The following is a 19,905-nucleotide window of genomic DNA, read 5'->3' as shown; positions in this document are numbered from 1 at the left end:
ACCACTCGCTATGATGTACACTGACAACCAGGGGGCTAGAGTTGACTGGCTGACCAGTCGCTATGAGGTGCACTGACCACCAGTGGGCAGAGCTCTGACTGGTAGGTTAGCTTGCTGCTGGGATCTGCCGATACAGACTGAGCAAGATGGGCCAGACATGCCCTGGAGCCTTCCCACAGTCCCTCCCTGACTGGCCAACCTCCCGCATCCCTCCCCCCCCCCTGATCGTGCACTGGTGGGGTCCCTCGGCCTGCCCTGCACCCTCTTTCAATCCAGGACCTCTCGGGGGGCTATTGGAGAGCCGGTTTTGGCCTGATCCCACAGGCCAGGCCGAGGGACCCCACTGGTGCACGAATTAGTTATAAAATAATAGGTGATCTCTTTAATGATAAAACAACTTATATATATTGACCAAAATTGTCATCCTGCTCCATTGCTACCTCTCTAGAAGACCAATGTTTACAGCTTATATGCTTCCTTCCAAGTTCCTTTATGCCCAAACAAAAATATATAACCAAAGAGCCATACATGTATACAAATTTTGCTATTATTTATTTTTATTAAGATGGGATCACATTCTGGACATGACTCTGCAGTTTGCTGCTATCAATTAATACACAATGACAAAACTTCTAAGGCAAGACATGTAGACCTAGCTCAGTCTTTCACTTACTACATAATATTCTATAGAATAATTTCCCACAATTCTAAGGATATGAGTTTTACTTTAAAGACAATTCCAGATAACTTAAGAGCTTGTGACAATGCATCCTCTCACTGATATATGAGACTATAGCTTTTTATCCTTAAAAGCTCTATATTTTATAGCTCTTTTTAATTTTTTGCCAAGTTAATGGGTGAAAAAACATGGTATATATTTTTTTAATTTATGATTATTAACAAGGCTGAACTTTTTTATTGTTAATTTAACGTTAATATTCTTCATTTGCTCTTCTTTTGGGTTGCTTGTCTTCTCAGTCTGTGGGACCTCTTTATATACATTGTATATTAGCCCTTTTTCTGTCATGTGTTCTTGGCTAAATAATCTCATCTTTAAGAGTTTGTGTGTGTGTGTGTGTATGTGTGTGCATACACATATAAAATCTTTTTACCTTTCCAGTCTCTTCTATAGTTAGTGGTCTGTTCAGTTCTTCAGTCAATCTGGATGGCTAAGTATTTTCTAGAAAATTATCCATTTGCTCAGGATTATAAAATTTACTGACATAGAGTTGCATATAATAGTGTCTAAAATTTTGTCTTTACTCTTTCTAATAATTAATAATATATGATTTTTGTACTTTCTTATCCATAGTTAGGTTTGTCATGAATTTATCCATTTTAATTGATGTTTCAAAGAAATGGTTTCTTATTTTGTTTATACTTCTTGTTTTTTATCCTATTAATTTCAGCTTTTATCTTTAGTCTTCCTTTTCATTGACTTAATTGCTCTTTTCCTCATTTACTAAGTTGAATGTTTATATAAATTTACTTTTATTATAGTTTTCATTAAAAAATAATTTTAGGCTATCAATTTTTCTCTGGGTACTGCATTTGCTGGGTCTCATGGGTTTTGTTTGGAAGTATTTTCCTTATCAGTACTCTCTAGATAATTTATAATTTCAATTTTTATTTTTTCCTTGTCTCAGAAGTTGTGCAGAAGAATTATCCTTAATTTCCATGACATCTCTTCATAGTCTATTTCTAGTTTTATTGGGTTGTTATCAGAGGACAAGATCTATAAAATTCTATTGTAGTAAAATGAAGTTTCTTAATGTCTAGTTTTGTGATTTTAACAAATGTTCTATATGCATTCAAAAAGAATATATATTCTCTTCCTAAAATTTAAAATTTTATATCCACATAGCTATTAAATTACATTTACTATACATTATTCTGTTGATTGATATAGTCACATGCTTTATATACTTCCCTTTTGGAGTTTATTTGATATACCAAATATCCATAATTATATTTTAACCAACTTCACTTTGAATTTTTGTTTTACATTTTGGGCAGATGAAGAAACTGAAGCTCACTAAGGTTTAAGTATCTTGCCTATGATTTTGTAGCCAACAAGTGGTAGAATTAGAGTTCTGCATTGCTTTGTAAATATAATGACTGATAAGAGAAATGAGGGGTGGGAGACACAAGAGAAAAGATTACAGGAAAAAAAAAGGGCTTTGGAAGTTGTAATACAGTTTTTGGTTTTAAATGGGGTACAGAAAGCTCTTAAAGGGGTATTCACAGAAGGGTGATGTGCTCTGACTTCTGTATTTACCAGATCCCTGCAGTTGCTGCATAGAGCACAGACTCTAGGGATGTAAGGGTGTAAGGGAGACAGTCAGGAAAGCTACTGTAATAATCCAGGAAAGCGAGGACGGTGCTTGGGCGAGAGAGGGAAAGATGAGTATGCGGAGAAAAGACTGTATTATGAATATATTTGGAGGGTAGAAACAACAGGATTTACTGGCATATTGTTTATAGGGTGTGAGAAAGAAAAGCCAAGAATCCCTCCAGTATATTTGGCCAAGAGGAACTATAACAGAGGAATTACCAATTACTGAGTTGGAGAAGTCTGAAATACAATATTCCAAAACAGAAAACTCTTGTTTATGACCATTTACTTATGGAAACCAAATAGGTAACAAGGAACACAGTGCTGTTAACCTTTCATTGGTATTTTTATTCTCTATGCTTTATAAGTCAGAAGACACAGTCTGTGAGCGGCCAAAGGTTAAATCCATTTATTAGCGTAAATGGCATATGCAATGGTTTCGATCAAGGATCAGGGAACTGCAGCTTGTGGGTGGCTGCCTGTTTTAGTAAATGAAGTTTTTTACTGGAACACAGCCAACTCATTAATTTACATACCGTCCATGGCTGCTTTCTAACTGCAGCGGTTACAACTGGGACCTTATGGCTCTCAAGCCAAAAATATTTACTATCTGACATTTTAAGAAATAATTTGCTAATCTCTGGCTGGCTTAGATTTAGACAGGGACAATCAAAATTGTGTTGAACTAAACCAGGTTGATTGCAAGGTATCTTTTAACAGCCTGATGATCAGGAATATTGTACCAGAATTCATATTAGTGGCATTTCTTTCTGGGACATGAAAAAATATATAAGAAAAAAAGTTATTCAAGGATTTAGGATGGAGCCAATAATTTTTCAACAAAAGAAAGAAACATCATGCATATACATAAAAATATATATACTAACATTCTCTGGGGAACATATAGGCCATTAACAGATTGGTAGCACAGATTATAAAATGAGCATGGGTTTCAGATTCAAATAAATCTGTATTTAAATCCCTGTTCCTTTATTTACTGGCTATTTGGCTACAGACAGATTATTTAATCTCCTTGAGTTTCAATTCTTTATAATAAATGGGAATAATAGTACCTTGAATGGTTTTTATGAAAATTAATGAGACAATGCTTATAAAGTGCTTCATACAGTAGTGGTACATAATGAGCACTCAGTAACATAATTTCTCCTTTACAAATTTACTAGAAAAAACAAACAAACAGAAAAGGACTCTAAATCTTATTGAGAAAAGAGGTGATCATAAGGTAGTCTCTTATAGTGTAGTTACTTTTTCTAATCTCTGAAGTTTCATATTATTAAAAAATATCAAAAATTAATTGAAAACAAAGTATTTTTATGTTTCAGATTTTAATAAACAAAGGTCAATCTATATTTGCAGCTCTGAACCCAGGTGAAATGTTTAGATTATTCTCACAGAGGAAAACTCTGTTAATAAGTTAAATCATATCCTCCCTAAGTGCACACTAAAAGGTTTTAGTAAAAATAGAGGAATTATGATAATTTAAACTTAAACAATAGGCAATGAGCTACATGCAACTTTAACTTGCTGTTTATAAGCTTCACTTAACATTTTTTGTTTTTTATTAAATTTGTAGCATTGAGTCTCACTGATGAAGCAAGGGGAGGATTATACAAATAAATACAAGTTGAGAATTTGACTGATACTAATCCTGAGCTTTCAAATTAGAAAGTGGAAAAACCAATTTCATGTGAGACAGATAAGTAAACAAAACAAGAGCCTGGCAACTGTCTTTTCTAAGAATCAGCTTCTCCATTGGTGAACTAGATAAAGCTGCTTCCTCCGTTTGTGGGAAGGCCAGGGTATACAGCATTTTAATCTCTTTTGCTGCTCTTCTTCCAAACTTTGGAATTTTAGAATATGCGGTGCCTAAGTCTTTCTAAATAAAAAGCAAATGCTGGTCCAGAATTAGGATAGTCCTCGATTTTCTCCCTTCAATAACAAGATCACCATGCTACTTTTCTTTTTGGGGGAAGGGAGACAAAACTAAGAATGGAAGAAAAAGAAATACTAAAAGCCATGAGTCATGCTCATAGTTAGACAATGACTTAATGCACTCACTCTTTACCAAGGGTCTATTTTTTTCTAAGCAACCAAAACGCACTGGTGCAGGACTGGCTACTGGAGCCACCGCTCTTTCACACTCATGGCCTCACAGTTTTCCACATTTCCCAGCAGCTTCTCTCAACCAAATGGACGTGTGTCAGAAAGCAAAAGAAAGGGAGAGATGGAAACATCCTCCTGGGGATGGAGCCCACAGCCTGGGCATGTGCCCTGACCGGGAACTGAACCGTGACCTCCTGGTTCATAGGTCGACACTCAACCACTGAGCCACACTGGCTGGGAAGCATTATTTTTTTAATGCAAATATTATTATATACTAGTAACTACAGAGAAGGAGACAAGAAAATCAGAACCTTCAAAGAACTAAAAATTATTCCAGTAAGGCATCATTTTTTCTGGAGCCCTAGGTAATGGTGTCCTGGATTTTAAGCACTGACTGGGGCTATTTTTTCTCCCTCATAATGATAGGATTAAAATACATAGATTCAACATATTATAATTTCCACAAAATCAGCCAGAAGCCGAACTTCTGTTCAACTAAGTGACTGGACATGAAAAAGACTAATTTAATCAATATTCTGAACTTGAGAAAAATTAAGGCACCACAGCAATTATGCACTTAACTTGTATATTACCTCTTTGATAAACATATTCTGAGCAAATGCTGGTTTTAAGTGATGTTATGATTATGGCTTGACATTTTAAAATTTATTTCTTAAATGGCTGCTGTTAAAAAACCCTGTAAGTGCTAGGTTCTTATTACATGATGATATATTTATACACTATTGAGGCAAGGGGAATCTCTTCCCTCTTTTTAGAAAATGAAAAAGTTAAAATATATTAGTAAACACTTTCTAATGTTCATTTTTTAAGAAAAATAAACAAAGATAAACACTGGGAAGCTTTCGAAAAAATTTTGTAGGAATATTTTGTTCATTCTGGTTTTATTTCAGTGACTACGTTCTTTCATATTATTTTAAAAATAAGTGGTAACTTAAGACTCTAATTTCAGGTTTTTCAACTTGCTGTTCTGGGTTATCTGATGTGATTTTTAAACTCAGAATTGTTCCATTTCCTGGGGTTCCTGGCAATAGATATTTGTGCTCATGAACACAGAGAAGGCTGCTTTCTGATTTCAAAACGTGTTCTGTGACTCTTTAAAAAAAACAAATAAGGAACAAACAAGAATTTGCAAGACGTTTAGAAAGGAAAAAGTATACTCCTCCACAGTTTTCACACTTTTCCCAAAATAAGAGAGGAAAATGACTACACTGATGACTATGCCAAAAATGGGAACAAAATCTCAATTACATGATTTCAAGTTATTACACTCAAAGAAAATATTTAATTTAATATTTAATTTGTAAAAGTATATCATTTACAAATTAGTTTGCATTTATAAATCCATTAGCCAAGAATACAGAGTATCTAAGTTGAACAAGTAACAGATAAATAAAATACTATATAAACCTAAGATATGAAGGGTCTTACATTAGAAAAGAGTAATTTTTTAAGAAGGTTAATGTACAAAGTTCTCAGCAATGTGAAGAAATCCAGGCTAATTTCAAACTGTTATAAAAAAAATTAAGGCTTCATACCGATGAAACTGCTTTTGATAAGTTCTTTTCTAAGGAGTATAAAAGACATATACGAACTTGGAGAAAAACACCTCCATTCTCAGTGTTCTTTGATTCTCTGATCATAAGGGATATTTAATGGAAATAACTACCTACAAATAAGCTCACTGGAAGATTTACTTCCTTGCTTACTTTCTCCAGGTTTCCCTTGTCCACGTTTGTATTTTCTATTTGGCTACCTTTCCTCTCCTTCAGAATTATTACAATGCCTTCCTTTCTCCATGAAGTCATTACTGAAAGCATAAGGGTTGGCAATTTCCTTCTCAAGGCTCAATCACATTTTCCTCAACACATATAATAAAAATAATGAGTTCACATTATCTGAGAACTTACCACGTGAAGGGCAACTGGAACGTGCACTGGTCTTACCTTGCTGAGTCCCCAGAACAATCCTGGATAGACACTACTATTACCGTCTCGATAGATAAAAGAGCAGGACTAGCAGGTTAAGAAACAAACCTGAGCCCTGGCCGGGTGGCTCAGTGGGTTGGAGCATCATCCCATACACTAAAATGTTGCAGCTACAGTCCCTGGTCAGGGCACATACCTAGGTTGCAGGTTCCATCCCCAGTCTGGGTGCATATAAGGGGCAACTGATCAATGTTTTTCTCTCTCTCCCTTCCTCTCTCTTTCTCTAAAATCAATAAAAAACATATCCTCAGGTGAGGATTTTTTTTAAAAAAAGAAGGAAACATACCCGAGTTGACACATCAAGAGCAAGGACAAGAATGCTGTCGCCCAGCCCCAAAGCCTACATTCTAACCCACTAGATGTTGCTTAGATTTAGAAAATAAATTTTATGTAAAATCATGGTAATTATGCCATATTTATTTTATTTCAAAATCAACCCCTTATGGAATATTTAACACATCAAACTGATGGTAACACCTTACTATGACCATGAACTGGCAGTTTATCAAATTGTTAGGTTTATTGATATGAGAGTTGGTGACAGCAAAAGCCCGCTGGGTCCCCAGTGAGAAAGGGAACCAAATGAGGAAGAAAAGTGCTGAGTCTGAGATACCACCACTTGGAGACACTGCTGGGTATGAAGCTACTGCCATTAGACAACAGATTCTACCCGGGGCTACCTAAAAGCTGCTTATTCTTCTCCCTAATCTTCCCAAAGCCTGAAAAGAGCACTGATCACTGAGAAATCTATGAAAAAAGACAGAAATTCTTTTTCTAAATTTCAAGTCAGAGAAGAAGAGTAAGCTCACTTTGATTACAAAATTGGTATTACAATTGATAATAAACTACTTTCCCAGACTCCCTGGAGCTAGTTTAACGGGAGCCATTTTTAAAGCCTGAATGGACTGCAACTCAGAGAGGCCTGACATGACTGGATATTCTTTGGTAGAACATTAATCTAGGTATGTACTTCATCAGCAATATTAAGTTAGCTGTGCTCTCTATCTTATAGGTGAGGTTCTCTCTGCCTCTCTTCTACATCTGCTGTTTCTCTTTCCAAGGCTACCTAACAATCTCAAGTTTCCCAAGGAAAGGGCTTACACGAGATTCACTGATGTATCTTTCATTCTTGCCAAAACTTAAGGTGTGCTTTATTATAAAATCTATGAAATAAACACATCTCTTAATCAATCTGGTCTGCCTCAATTACCAACTCAAGTTCTGGTTCTCAGTCCTTCCTTTCTTTTAATTTTGTTGTTTTTCTTGATCTTCTGCCATTAAAAACAACAACATTTTAACTCCTCAATGCTTTCCTTGTTTTTATGATTTCCTTACTCCTCTCTTCCTGATATAATTTTTAACTGTTCTGTTCTTCATATTATAGTTATTCTTCATTTCTTTTTCCTTTTATTTTTGTTCTTGATCATTCTATTCTCTTGTATTTCTTTCTCTCTTTTTTTGGCCTACTCTTCTTATTCCCTTCCATCTTTTATTTCTTTCGTCTAGTACTTTTTTTATTTTTCTTTTCTTGCCTTTTTAGCTCCTTCCCTCTTAAGGATCTGTGTTAAATTTAGTTTCACCTGCGTTTTAAAGAAAATAATACTTTCTTCATCAAAAGTATTCTCACAATTAAAGCACGGTGTCTTTGTTAACAAGAACACCAAGTTCAGGAGGAAAGGGATATGGGGTTTCTTTATCCACTTCTTTCTGAGTATCCTCAACAGGAAGTATAACTACCATTTCTCATGAAGGTATATAACCTGTATGTCAACCAAATCAAGTCAGTAAGTACTTGTGGCATACAGTCAGTAGAGAGTGACGGGGGAAGTGGCAGAAACTTTCAACAACCTGCTCTGAGCTGATCAGACAAAACAAGTGAACCACTTATTCAGTTAGATAGTTTCAGTTACAAGTCAGAGAAAACCCAACTGGACCTGGTTGAAACAAGAAAGGCTAACACAGTTGCAAATTCCCTAAGTAGCATTGCCACCAAGAACCTATATTCTCTCAGTCTCTCTGCATCGCATTCTATGGTATTAGTTTTACTCTAGGCATGGCTCTGCTCATGAACTCAGCCGATCCTAGGCCTGGCTCACATGCAACAGAAAAATTGATTTTCAGCAAAAGTCCTAAGATTTCATTGGATTAGTCTTGGTCATACACCTTCTTCTGAACCAGTCACTGTGAAAGGGGAGGTGGGTTACAACAATCTGCTAATGCTAGTTCATGTGCTCCACTTCTGGGTCCTGGATAGACAACTCCTGGGAACCACATAGTCTCAAGAGAAGGAGCAACAAAGAATTTTATGTTGGGAAGGGAACTAGCACAATTCTACTGCATGAGGCAAAGTTGAATGCAGGTAGCACAAAATAACAAGCCTGTAATTTACTAAATATATATTCTTTTTCCATGGAGTTATTTTGGTAATTATAAAAATGAGTAAACACATTTTACTTTATGAAAATGGTGCTCCTCTACATTTTTTTTTTTACAATGAATTCCTCTAGGAACTCTTTCTGAGAATATTGACCCCAACACAATTACTTATTATGATTGTTACGTAATTTAAATGTTCTTACTATCAAATAATGAGAAGAAAAAAAAACCCCAGAATAATGAACCAAATGACTACTTGAGAAAATAATGATATTCTTGGGAGGAAAAAAGGTGCAAAAGATAACAGTGGTTTTTAAAAAAAGGTAATATAAAGTCAGTTAGGCAAATATAGGAGGAAAATCATTTAAAAATGAGAAGAGACAATAAGAAGCACACTTCACAAGTGAGCAACTGTCAATCTCTCCTATTCCCAACCTCATGACAGCTCTTCTGACTACATATTAAATAAAGACCTTATGGAATTAAAGGCCAGAACATTAACAACTGAACATACAGAAAAGTCATCTGGCTGGTCACCTGAGTATGGGCAGGGGTTAGGGGAGTGAGAGTAATTTTCAGAGTAGTAAAAGAAGTCAATTATAGATCGTTAGATCATATACAGGTATCGCAATAAATGAATGTCAGTCCTTAGTCCCCCCACAGAGGACTATGTATATTTTCTCAAGCTTCTGAATGTCTGCTTCAAAGGAATTCTCCCCAGTAAGAAGAAGACTTTTATTTTCTCAGTACTTAAAGAGACAAGAAAAATCGAATTTTATCTGCAACTGTGAGTCATCAGCCACTGCAGTTCTGTAACACACAGATCCCTGTTGCTGCAGCCCTTAGAAAGGAGAGGACTATCTTTTAATGGCACAAATAAATCCCTGCACTGCCTGCTTGCAAAGCATAATTAATTCTGGCCTTTTCATGCTTAATGAAACACCTTAAACACATGAGAGAAGTGAGTTTGAGCTTCTTGTGTATACTTAAAACAGGGTAAGCCCTCGCCACAACCTAGTTCTACTCAAAATGCTATATGTGACGCTTGCATGAGTTCTCCAATCATTTCTTCACAATACATCTCTTAAAACAAGCAAATTGTGCTATGGAACACTTACAATCCACCACCTGTATGAACAATTCTCTTAACTTTTAAAGTGTGAAATATTTTGTTTTTCAGATTTTTGGCAGTAAACACATACTTTGGCTCTTAACCTGTGGCTGCGATAGAAGGGTATTTAAACAAAGTAAACTCTTAGATGTAGCTGCTCAATATCATTTCCTTTTATTAGAATAAATTTTTCATATTTTAATACATACTACATGTTGCAGTACAGAGGCTATGAATCCACTGAGAATTTCAAAACGTAAATTTACTCATATTAACAATATGAGTAAAATTTTTGAAAAAAAAATTTAACTGAAATACTGTATTTACCTTGAAAGATGTACTCCTCTCTATAATAGTCAATTGTTCTAGCCCTAAGGAGTCTTGAAAGCAAATGCCTATTTTTAAAGAAGTTACTACTGCTATAAATGCAGTTTCTTTGCTTTAACAATAAATTGTACATAGAATAAGTGAATAATAAAATATAGAATTCCCCTCACCTGTTTAGGTGTGACCCCAGGCATTCGAATATCTAATGCAAAATCAGATGAATCGATTGGAGTTACTGGCCGGGTGGTACCAAGACATTCATTGGAAAATGATCTGGTAGTTTCTTTAAACCTTAAAAAAAATAATAATAATTTCAGTATCTTTGAACATAATGGAATTTTAACTTGAAATGAGAAAGAAAAAAGAAAGGGATTCTATGACTGTAAAATTAAAGATTATTGATTTAGACCAGGTAAAAAGATGTGATAACTACACAATATTCTAAAACATTCTCAGAATTGGACTTTATAGTCCATGAGCAATATATGTCTAACTTGTAAACAAAATGTAATCAAAGCAAACAAGCAGGTTACATTTAAAACTCAATTCAATAAAAACTTGTCAGATTACTTATTTGTTTCTAGTTAATGAAAATACAGTATTAATAAATTAGAAGTTATCACAGACCTGGCCATTTTCTAATGGAAGAAATATTAACTATAACCTAGTAACATTTTTGTGAGTATTTTATGAGTGCCTCATATTACTAGTCAGAAACAAAAAACAACAATAATAATGCTAGGAGGCAGAATAGAAGGTGGGGGGAGCTGTGATGTGAATTACAAATGTATAAGCGCATAAATATTTAATATGGTAATTATGAGGAGAGTGTCTACAGCCCAGTGCTCTCCCGTGAGCTCTTACAGCCCATGATCTGATTCTCCCCACCACTTACCTATATTGATATTTTATTCTTCCAGCTATTATAAAAGAAGGCATTCAAGTCTAAACGCCTAGATGTAGTTTCTGAAATATCTCCCCAAGAGGGAGCGATCTGTATTGGAAATCACAACTTCTAATTGAAGTTTTGAAAGCCAGTGCAGCTTGGCTGACACTACAGTGGGTTTGTGTTTGTTTTTTCCCTGTAAAGGGGACTTCACAAGAAGTTACTGTGCTAAAATCCCAAGTCAGCTCGGCAAAGTAGAGCAGCCTTGTCTATTCCTCCGACACGCAGGTCCCCAAAAGTGATCCCAGTTTTCAACAGCATGCAGACACCACCCAAACAACATTCCGCCCGTTTACACAGCAACAGCACGCGCACCCACCTCTTAAAGACAGAAAGTGGGCTTCTGAACCCCAGGCAGCTGCTCTGAAACACGAGGAGGAGAAGTAGCAGGCTCCGAACGCCAGCCATGTCCACGCCGCTCCGGCCCCGCCGGGAGAGCCGGCAGCGCAGCGCTGGGGCCGCGTCGGCAGCGCCGCTACTTCATGGCCGGGGCGCGGCGGGCGTCCTGCGGCGGCCACGCACCATCTGCCGGGAGAGCGCCGGCGAGCAGGACCCGGCGAGTCTGGAGCCCTAGCCTCACCCAGAAACCGTGGGAAGGCGGTACTTTTGTCCGGTCCGCAAGCGGAAGCTTTCCTCCTTCTAGAGCTGCTTTTTCTTTCTTTTTTTTTTCCTTCTTTTTACCCTGGTGCTGGGGCTAGACTTGCGCGTCCCTTATCACTGGGGAATGACAGGGACTGTGAGGGATATCACACCAACCCGCGTCAGTCATCATTCAGGAACTGCAAAAATAGAAGCAGATAATGGATGACTAACACATTACAGCATTTGTCCTCGGCAAATCCCAGTTGAGGTTCTTTAATACATTCGCAGTTTCACAAGCTTGAGCCCAAGCCTGGGGAAAATGCTGGTCAGTGGATCTCCCTCCCCCGCAACAGCCCCCAAGATTTCACAAAGCCCCAGTGGTCTCTGTTTTGCTCTTTCTTCCTACCTCACACCCACTCTCTCCCTTTTCCTCCCGACTTTGCCCCCCTTTTCCCTCTCCTCCATCCCACTCTCGGTATTTCTTCTGACTTACTATATCATTCCCTTCTATCATCAAAAATGCACTTAATTCTCTGCTGAATATAAACAAACTTATTTACGCAAATGACGGGCTAAGGGCAAAAGAAAGGGGGCGCTAAGAGAAGCAGAGACAAAGCACTTGGGTACATAGAGAAAGATGTTGAGCACAAAGGCATGTTTATGTTTATGTACCACAGAGCTACAGATCTGAGGAAGAATACCCCCTGCCATGAATGGCACCACAGAAGCAATCGCTGAAGTTCCCAGGATTATTTCAAAGACAACCGAAAGTCTACAGTTAACATGATATATGAAATACAAATGCCAACTGAATAATTCTCCATCTAATATACAAAGTAATAATTACTTATAACGTATGCCTCCCAAAACGTATTCTTTCCTGAATAAAGTTTGGAAATTTACAATGTAATGCATGTAGAAACAACAGGGAGAATCTCGGCTGGCCTCCAAATGAATTTATCTACGAAGGGTATGATCAAGAGGCCATGCAGAACTGGTGCAGCATCTCAACATTTTATGAAGAGACTCAACTAGGCTAAAATCTAAAATATGCATGTTTTGATATTATTGTTGTCCTCAACATATTTCAGACTATGTGTCTAGTTTGTATATTGTGGTGAGAAAGCATTGTTTTCAAATCTATCATTCACAACATAAAAATATCATAAAGATTTCTTAAAGTTTAATTTTAATCACTGATTATAGTTTGGGAAACCTCAAATCCAATGGCCAGATGAATAACATCAGTAAACATCAGTAAGATCATATAGAAGTGCTCCACAATAATACATTAGCCTCTAAACTCTCCTCAGGAAATCACAAGATAGTGAAGCTAATCTAAAAAACAAACAAAAAAAACCCCAAACTAAAACGAAAAAGCAGAAACTAAAGTTAAACGTGAAGACTTCATGGTCAAAGCTTTCTAGATAAAACATGACAGAATATCCAACCAATCCAAAGATGCTTGGGACTCAGCAGCACCCAAGGACCACTGTCAATTTACATAAGCAATGATATTTTTAAAAGACTAATGATATTTGTTTGAACTTTCTCTTTGGTTTGCTATTAGAACTTTCAGGAAAAAAAGAAAGAAAGAAAGAAAAGAAAAAGAAAAAGGAAAAAAGAAAAAGAAAAAAAGAAAAAACAAAACACTTCAGCTTTGTCCCAGACCCTGGGTAAAGGAAAGAACTCCTTAAAGAGGAATAGAAACAACTGGCCTGAAGGCTATGCCAGCAACAAAGTAAAATCCTGTCTGATGAAAATACTTAACCATTCCTTGAAGTTCTTGTTTTTAAGTATATGTGGAGAAAGGGTAATATTTTATTATTTCATGCAGAACAAGATTCAAGGGCAGTCTTTCCAGTTGGCAGAGAAATTTGGTATTATACAAACACTTGAAAACAAATTTAGTATTGAAATTCTTTAACAGGAACACATCTTAAGTACTAGCCTTTGAAAAAAAATTCCACTTATCTCTGATTGATTTTATTACCTTTGATGTGCCAAAGCACCTACTAAAAGAAAAGTGAAGTTGTGGGTGGAAGCAAAGCTGATATTTGCAGCCATGAACTAAACACAAGGTCTTATAGGAATGAAAGCCAATTATGCTTCTTGGTACTTGATGACTTGTAAACAAAATACAAATCATCAGATGAAAAAAAATCATTTCTAACCATTTCATTTGTTATTTTATAATTCCTGATCATTTTTAAATATATAATATTGAAAACAATTTAGTAGTCTTCTGATGTAGGATTTTAAAAAATTCAAATATATTTCTTTGAAATAATTTATTCCCTCGTTAAAACACATATGTAATTCCATATTCTGTATAAAATATCATAATATGTTGGGGTTTTATAAAATGAATAAAACTAAAAGAGAATATAGCCTATTATGGGAGATGAGGACTTGACACAATTAATATAAGGTATGTTTACAATGTTATAAAAAGAGTACTGTAAAAAGGATTCAGGGAATTTTGAGGTAGGAAAGATCGTTTCAACCTTCAAGAGGAGGGTAAGAAAGAACAGAAAGGTAGAGCAGTCTTCCGTGGAAGAGGTGGCTACTGAGGGGAGTGTGGAGGGTGGTGGGGTTTCCACTGTAGGAGATGGGCATGGGCACTCCTGGACACAGGAAAGGACAGGGCACAGGAGTACAGGTGGGAGCAGAGGATGTGTTTAAAAAATAAGTAATGCAATATAGGTTCTGCCTCCTAGACTCCAGCTGTAGATCCAGATTTACTATTTTATTTGTAATACAAAGCAAATATTCTGTTTAGAGATGCATAAATTCTTAGTACGAACCATTTACAGTTTATACCTGTACGGATATTAATTCCAGGAGCAGTACTATTACATAGTGCAGTCAAGCCTGGTATAGAGGACCATAAGCTAATTTGGCTTTTACAAAGTAAGCCGTCCATTCCTTTCCATTTTCATTTGGAAAAAAAAAAAAAAAAGAAACCCCCAAAGAGTTGAATTTTGTAACTGGTCAAAGAATCAAATAAATATATTGAACATTCATTCATTGATTTATTTATTCAACAAGAGAAAACCAGGATAGCATAGTGGCTTAGAGCTTGTAAACCAAAGAAAAACTATACCTTGCCTCCTGGCTCCACCATTGACTAGCCTTGTGAAACCACTGAGGACCCAGCCTCTCTTTGATTCAGATTCCTCATTTTTGATACAAAACTTGAATACTATACATCCCTTTAAAAACGTATTTTTAAAACTGTTCTATATTTTTCTTTTTTTGCATACTTTTAAAAAATGTTTCAACCCTCTCAAACTTACAGAAAAGTTGCAAGTGGAGAACTTTTTTCTTTAATTATCTGAGAGTGAACTGCTGGCCTGATGATGCTTCATCACTTCTGAATGCTTCAGTGTGTATTTTCTAAAGTACGTCCCACTAAAATAACCACAATACAGCCACCAAAATAAAAATATGCAGGCTCACATATTACTATCTACTAATCATCAGTCTCCAAACTTTGCCAACTGTCCCTATAAAGTCCCTTATACCAAACGAACCCAGAATCAAGCATTGCATGTAAAATCCTCGTGTCTCCAGCCTCCTTCATTGCAGGACAGCTTCTCAGTCTGTCTTTAACTTGTATGACCTTGATTCTATGGAAGACTTCAGGCCAACGTTTGTTCAGAATGCCTCTTGACTAGTGTTTGTTTTCTGTTTCATCAGGACTAGATTCGGGCTGTACATCCCTGGCAGGAATATCTCACTACATCTGTATCAGTGTCCAAACCTGCATATTAAGTTATTCCAAAACTTAGTAGCTGAAAACCATAAACATTATTTGGCACGCTCTATGTGCAGAATGGTGGTTCTCTAATGAGGGTGGTTCTCTAATGAGGGTGGTTCTCTAATGAGGGTGGTTCTCTAATGAGGGTGCAGTGAAGATGTTGGCAGGACTATAATCATCGGAAGGTTTGAGGGGCTAGAGGATGTGCTTGCAGGTGACTCACTCACATGGCTGGCAAGTGAGTGGCAGTGAGCGGCAGAAACTACACCTCCTCACTATGTGGCCTTCTCTCTAGGACAGCTTGCGTGTCCTTACAATATGGCAGCTGGCTCCCCCACGAGTGAGCAATGTTTCCTAGGACCTAACGTCAGAAGTCACATAGTTTCTGTGATATCCTATTGGTTACCCAGGTCAAGGCCACTCAGTGTGGACAGAGATTAGCCCAAGGCATGAATACTAGGACACAAGGATCATCTTCTTGGAAGCTGGCTACCATAGCATCGTATTAGCTGGTACAACTTCGATTTTGTCTCATTACTACTGATACCATTTTGATCATTTGATTAAGGTGGTATATTACTGACATTTCCACTAAGTCATTTTTCCCTTTGTAATTACCATCTTTAGGGGGAGAGGTTACTTTTGACATTATAAATACTCTGTTTCTCATCAAACTTGTATTCATTTATTTATTATATCATAATGGACTCATGTTTTTTATTTTATTCCAAGGGTTTGGATCTGTTACTAACTGTATTTACATTACTTACATTGATACTCCAATTGTCTCAGTTGTGGTTCTTTTTAGCTAGCTTTGGTTCCTTTTCACATGTCTCATCATCCTTTGAGCACTTGCTTGCTTTTTGCTCCCTCTCTCATCTGGCTTCAAAACCCTGCCCTAGGGTTCCCTCTCCGACTTGGCCTTTGCTGACACCCTACCCTGGGCTGCTGACACACACAGATACGCTCTTTATTCTGTTTGGACTGTGACACCCTCTTCCAGGGCACCAGCCCCACCACATTGATGCCCTCCTTACCCGAGGTGGACTCCATACCCCAGGCCAGGTCACTGCTTAAAGCCCTACCTTGCTCCACCTCACATAACAGCTTTAGAACTAAATTGTTAGAAACAGAAAAGAAAGACATTATTTTTTTAAAAGTGAAATTATAAAACAGTATCCACATGCATTTAAAAATCGAAAGTAATATAACCTAATTGTATTTCCAATGGTTTTCTATGGGGAGAACTGGGGAAAAGGGAGGACTTTTACTTCCTATCTATACTAGAGATCCGGTGCATGGATTCATGCACATTGAAAGGAAACTAATTAGAAGGTGGCCAGCAGGGCGGGACTGGACAAGATGGGCCGGACACACATTGGAGCCAACCTCCCAAGGTCCCTCCCTGGCTGGCCGCAACTGGGGCAGCAACAGGGCTCAAAGGGTATCTGCAGAGTGAATGGGGTCCTTCTGGCAGGTGGTGTCCTTGCTGGCCTGTGGGGATAGGGCCCAAACCGGCAGTCCGACATCCCCCAAGGGGTCCAGGAGCTAGAGGGCACTCTGCAAAGTTGCTGTTGCTCAGCAGCTCCTGCTTTGAACATCTGCCCCCTGGTGGTCAGTGTGCATCATACCACTGGCCAGCTGGCTGGTCGCTTAGCCTTTTATATATATAGATGCTTTAGTTCTAAAGACTTTTAAAAGTCTTTTAACTTTCAAAAGCTTATATTATTTTTGTAACCAGAAGAAAATGGGATTTTACACATATATACATATGTGTACATTTAAAAATATTTTATCAAATGTGACTCTACAGATTTCAATTTACATGTAATGTGATGTTTTGAAAAAATAATTCTTTTTTTGCTTGGCAAGAACTTTAAAAACTAAATTGTATGGTGCTTGTGTAGCTGTAATGCAGGGTTTTTAAGCTCAGCACTAGAAATATTTTGACTGCATAATTCTTTGCTATATGAGACTGTCCTGTGTATTATAGACTGTTTAACAGATCTCTGAACTCTACCCACTAGCTTCCAGTTGCACTCTCTTCAGCTGTGACAACCAAAAATGTCTCGACCATACTTTGCCAAATGTCTTCTGGAAGGTAAAATCACCCTGGTTGAGTGCCATTGTCGTAATATTGTTCAGAAAGATGAAGCTTAATTTGTAAGTCAAATGTGATGTAATTCCCTTCAAATACATGTAATGAGACATAAATCTCCTAAAATAGTTTGCAAATACGGAACTTCTAAAGAATGAGGGGAAATCATTACAGCAAGTAATATGTATTGATTATATGCCAGGCATTGACTTTGTGCACATTATCTCACCGAGTTCTTATGACTTTTTTTAAATGTTCACCTGAGGATATATTTTTATTGATTCTAGAGAGAGAGAGAAAGGGAGAGAGGGAGGGAGGGAGGGAGGGAGAGAGAGAGAGAGAGAGAGAGAGAGAGAGAGAGACATCAATGTGAAAGAGAAACATTAATCAGTTGCCTCTCATACATGCCCCAACCACAGATCAAACCCACAGCCTAGGTATGTATGTGCCTTGGCCAGCAATTGAACCTGCAACCTGTTTGATATATAGGATGACGCACCAATCAAATGAGCCACCTGGCCAGGGTAGGTTCTTTTGACTTTATTTTCCCATTTTACAGAGGAGGGATTTAAGGTTTAGAAAAATTAGGTAATTTTCTCTGGTTACAATGCAGTAGAACAAGGATTCAAATACTGGCTTGCAGACTCCAGAAGCTATCTTTTCAACTCAGATTCTTCAACACAGAACAGGCTCAGTACATTGACAATGGGTATTTTTTATAAAGTACAACAAAAGGCAAATCCCCTGAATATGATCATATTGGGGTTTTTTTTGTTTTTTGTTTTTATTTTATTTTATTTATTTTTATTGCTTAAAGTATTACAAAGGGTATTACATATGTGTTTTTTTCCCCAGCCCTTGACAATCCCCTGGCCTCCCCTACCCCCCAGTGTCTTATGTCCATTGGTTAGGCTTATATGCATGCATACAAGTCCTTCGGTTGATCTCTTACCCCCCTCCCTCCTGCTCCCCAACCCTCCCCGGCCTTCCCGCTGCAGTTTGACAATCTGTTTGAGGCAGCTCTGCCTCTGTATCTATTATTGTTCAAAAGTTTATAATGGTCTCTATTATCCATGAATGAGTGAGATCATGTGGCATTTTTCCTTCATTGACTGGCTTATTTCACTTAGCATAATGCTTTCCAGTTCCATCCATGTCACTGCAAATGGTAAGAGTTCCTTCTTTTTTAAAGCAGCATAGTATTCCATCGTGTAGATGTACCACAGTTTTCTAATCCTGAATATGATCATATTGTAAAATAATAATTGTCAATATTTATTAAGCAATTACGACCAAGCACTGTATATGGATATTAGCTCATCTGAATCCTGAAAAAACTGTATGACATTTGTACCATTATCATTCCCATTTTACTGAAGAGGAAAGTGGACACAAAGGGACTTGGTAACTTGCCTAGGGTATATAGCCAGGATATAAATACAGGCAAGCTGACGTCTAATAGTTAATAGTTAAACCCCTTCACTATTTAGCTATAAGTAACCGTCTTTTTTTTCCCATTCACATATTAGGAAGCATGAACATTTCTTCTACAACCTTATCAACATTACTCATTTAGATAACTCAAAAAGAACAAATTGAAGATCTATGACTAGGGTCTAAATCTAATAAAAAACAAGGTCTAGTTTGGCTTGTAAGAATTGTCCCCAACTCCTCCCCTGATTTTGAATTCTGAGTAAACATTTCAAAATGAAGATTTCACATAAAACCAAGATTTCCAGTGTCTCTTGAAGAGTTGTGAAATCTGGCATCACCAGACCTCCATTTGCATACGGCAACCATTAGCTGAGCAAATGTCCTCCTCCTTAGACAGGGCCAGCCATCTGCGGAGCACCACAGTCCCCACCGCTCCCTATTCGCACCCAGATCCTGAAGCCCAGGGCAGTCATCTGAACTGCCACTCAGCTCTGAGGCACAGCTGTCAGTCTGTTCATTTGTTTTTGTTTATACAGGTGGCCATCTTTCCTCAGTAACATTATTAGCTGTACCCTAAAATCATCTGTGCTGTGACTCCAGAGTTATAACCTTCTTAATGTGAGGCCAACCTCAGCATGTCTATAGCACAGAGCTGGCCACACTTGGTTACACTAAGTTGCTGCTTCTTTTCTCTTAAGGCTCTGTTCATCTTCATTAGCAAGGCACACCACATGGAAGGGCAGCTTCTGCACGTGGATTTGTTTAGACAGCAATTTTTGTCCTTCTTCATCTCATGGCGCACA

The 19,905-nt window shown here is 37.4% G+C and overlaps 1 protein-coding gene across 1 annotated transcript in view; it reads right to left on the bottom strand.

Moving 5' to 3' along the window:
- The window catches only part of PAM (peptidylglycine alpha-amidating monooxygenase), a 272,140-nt gene that overhangs the window by 136,883 nt on the left and 115,352 nt on the right, over positions 1–19,905 (bottom strand). Inside the window, exons 3-4 of the mRNA XM_081089059.1 lie at positions 11,545–12,004; positions 10,450–10,570 (exon numbers count right to left, since the gene is read on the bottom strand). Coding sequence (XP_080945185.1) covers positions 10,450–10,570; positions 11,545–11,633 — 210 coding nt within the window. The 5' untranslated portion in view covers positions 11,634–12,004. The remainder of the gene's footprint in view (positions 1–10,449; positions 10,571–11,544; positions 12,005–19,905) is intronic.

The sequence above is a fragment of the Myotis nattereri genome (assembly GCF_964212035.1).
Source record: "Myotis nattereri genome assembly, chromosome: 4".
In the NCBI taxonomy this organism is placed as follows: Eukaryota; Metazoa; Chordata; class Mammalia; order Chiroptera; family Vespertilionidae; genus Myotis; species Myotis nattereri.
The sequence above is the reverse complement of the archived record's forward strand: the minus strand, read 5'-3'. Positions and strand labels throughout refer to the sequence as shown.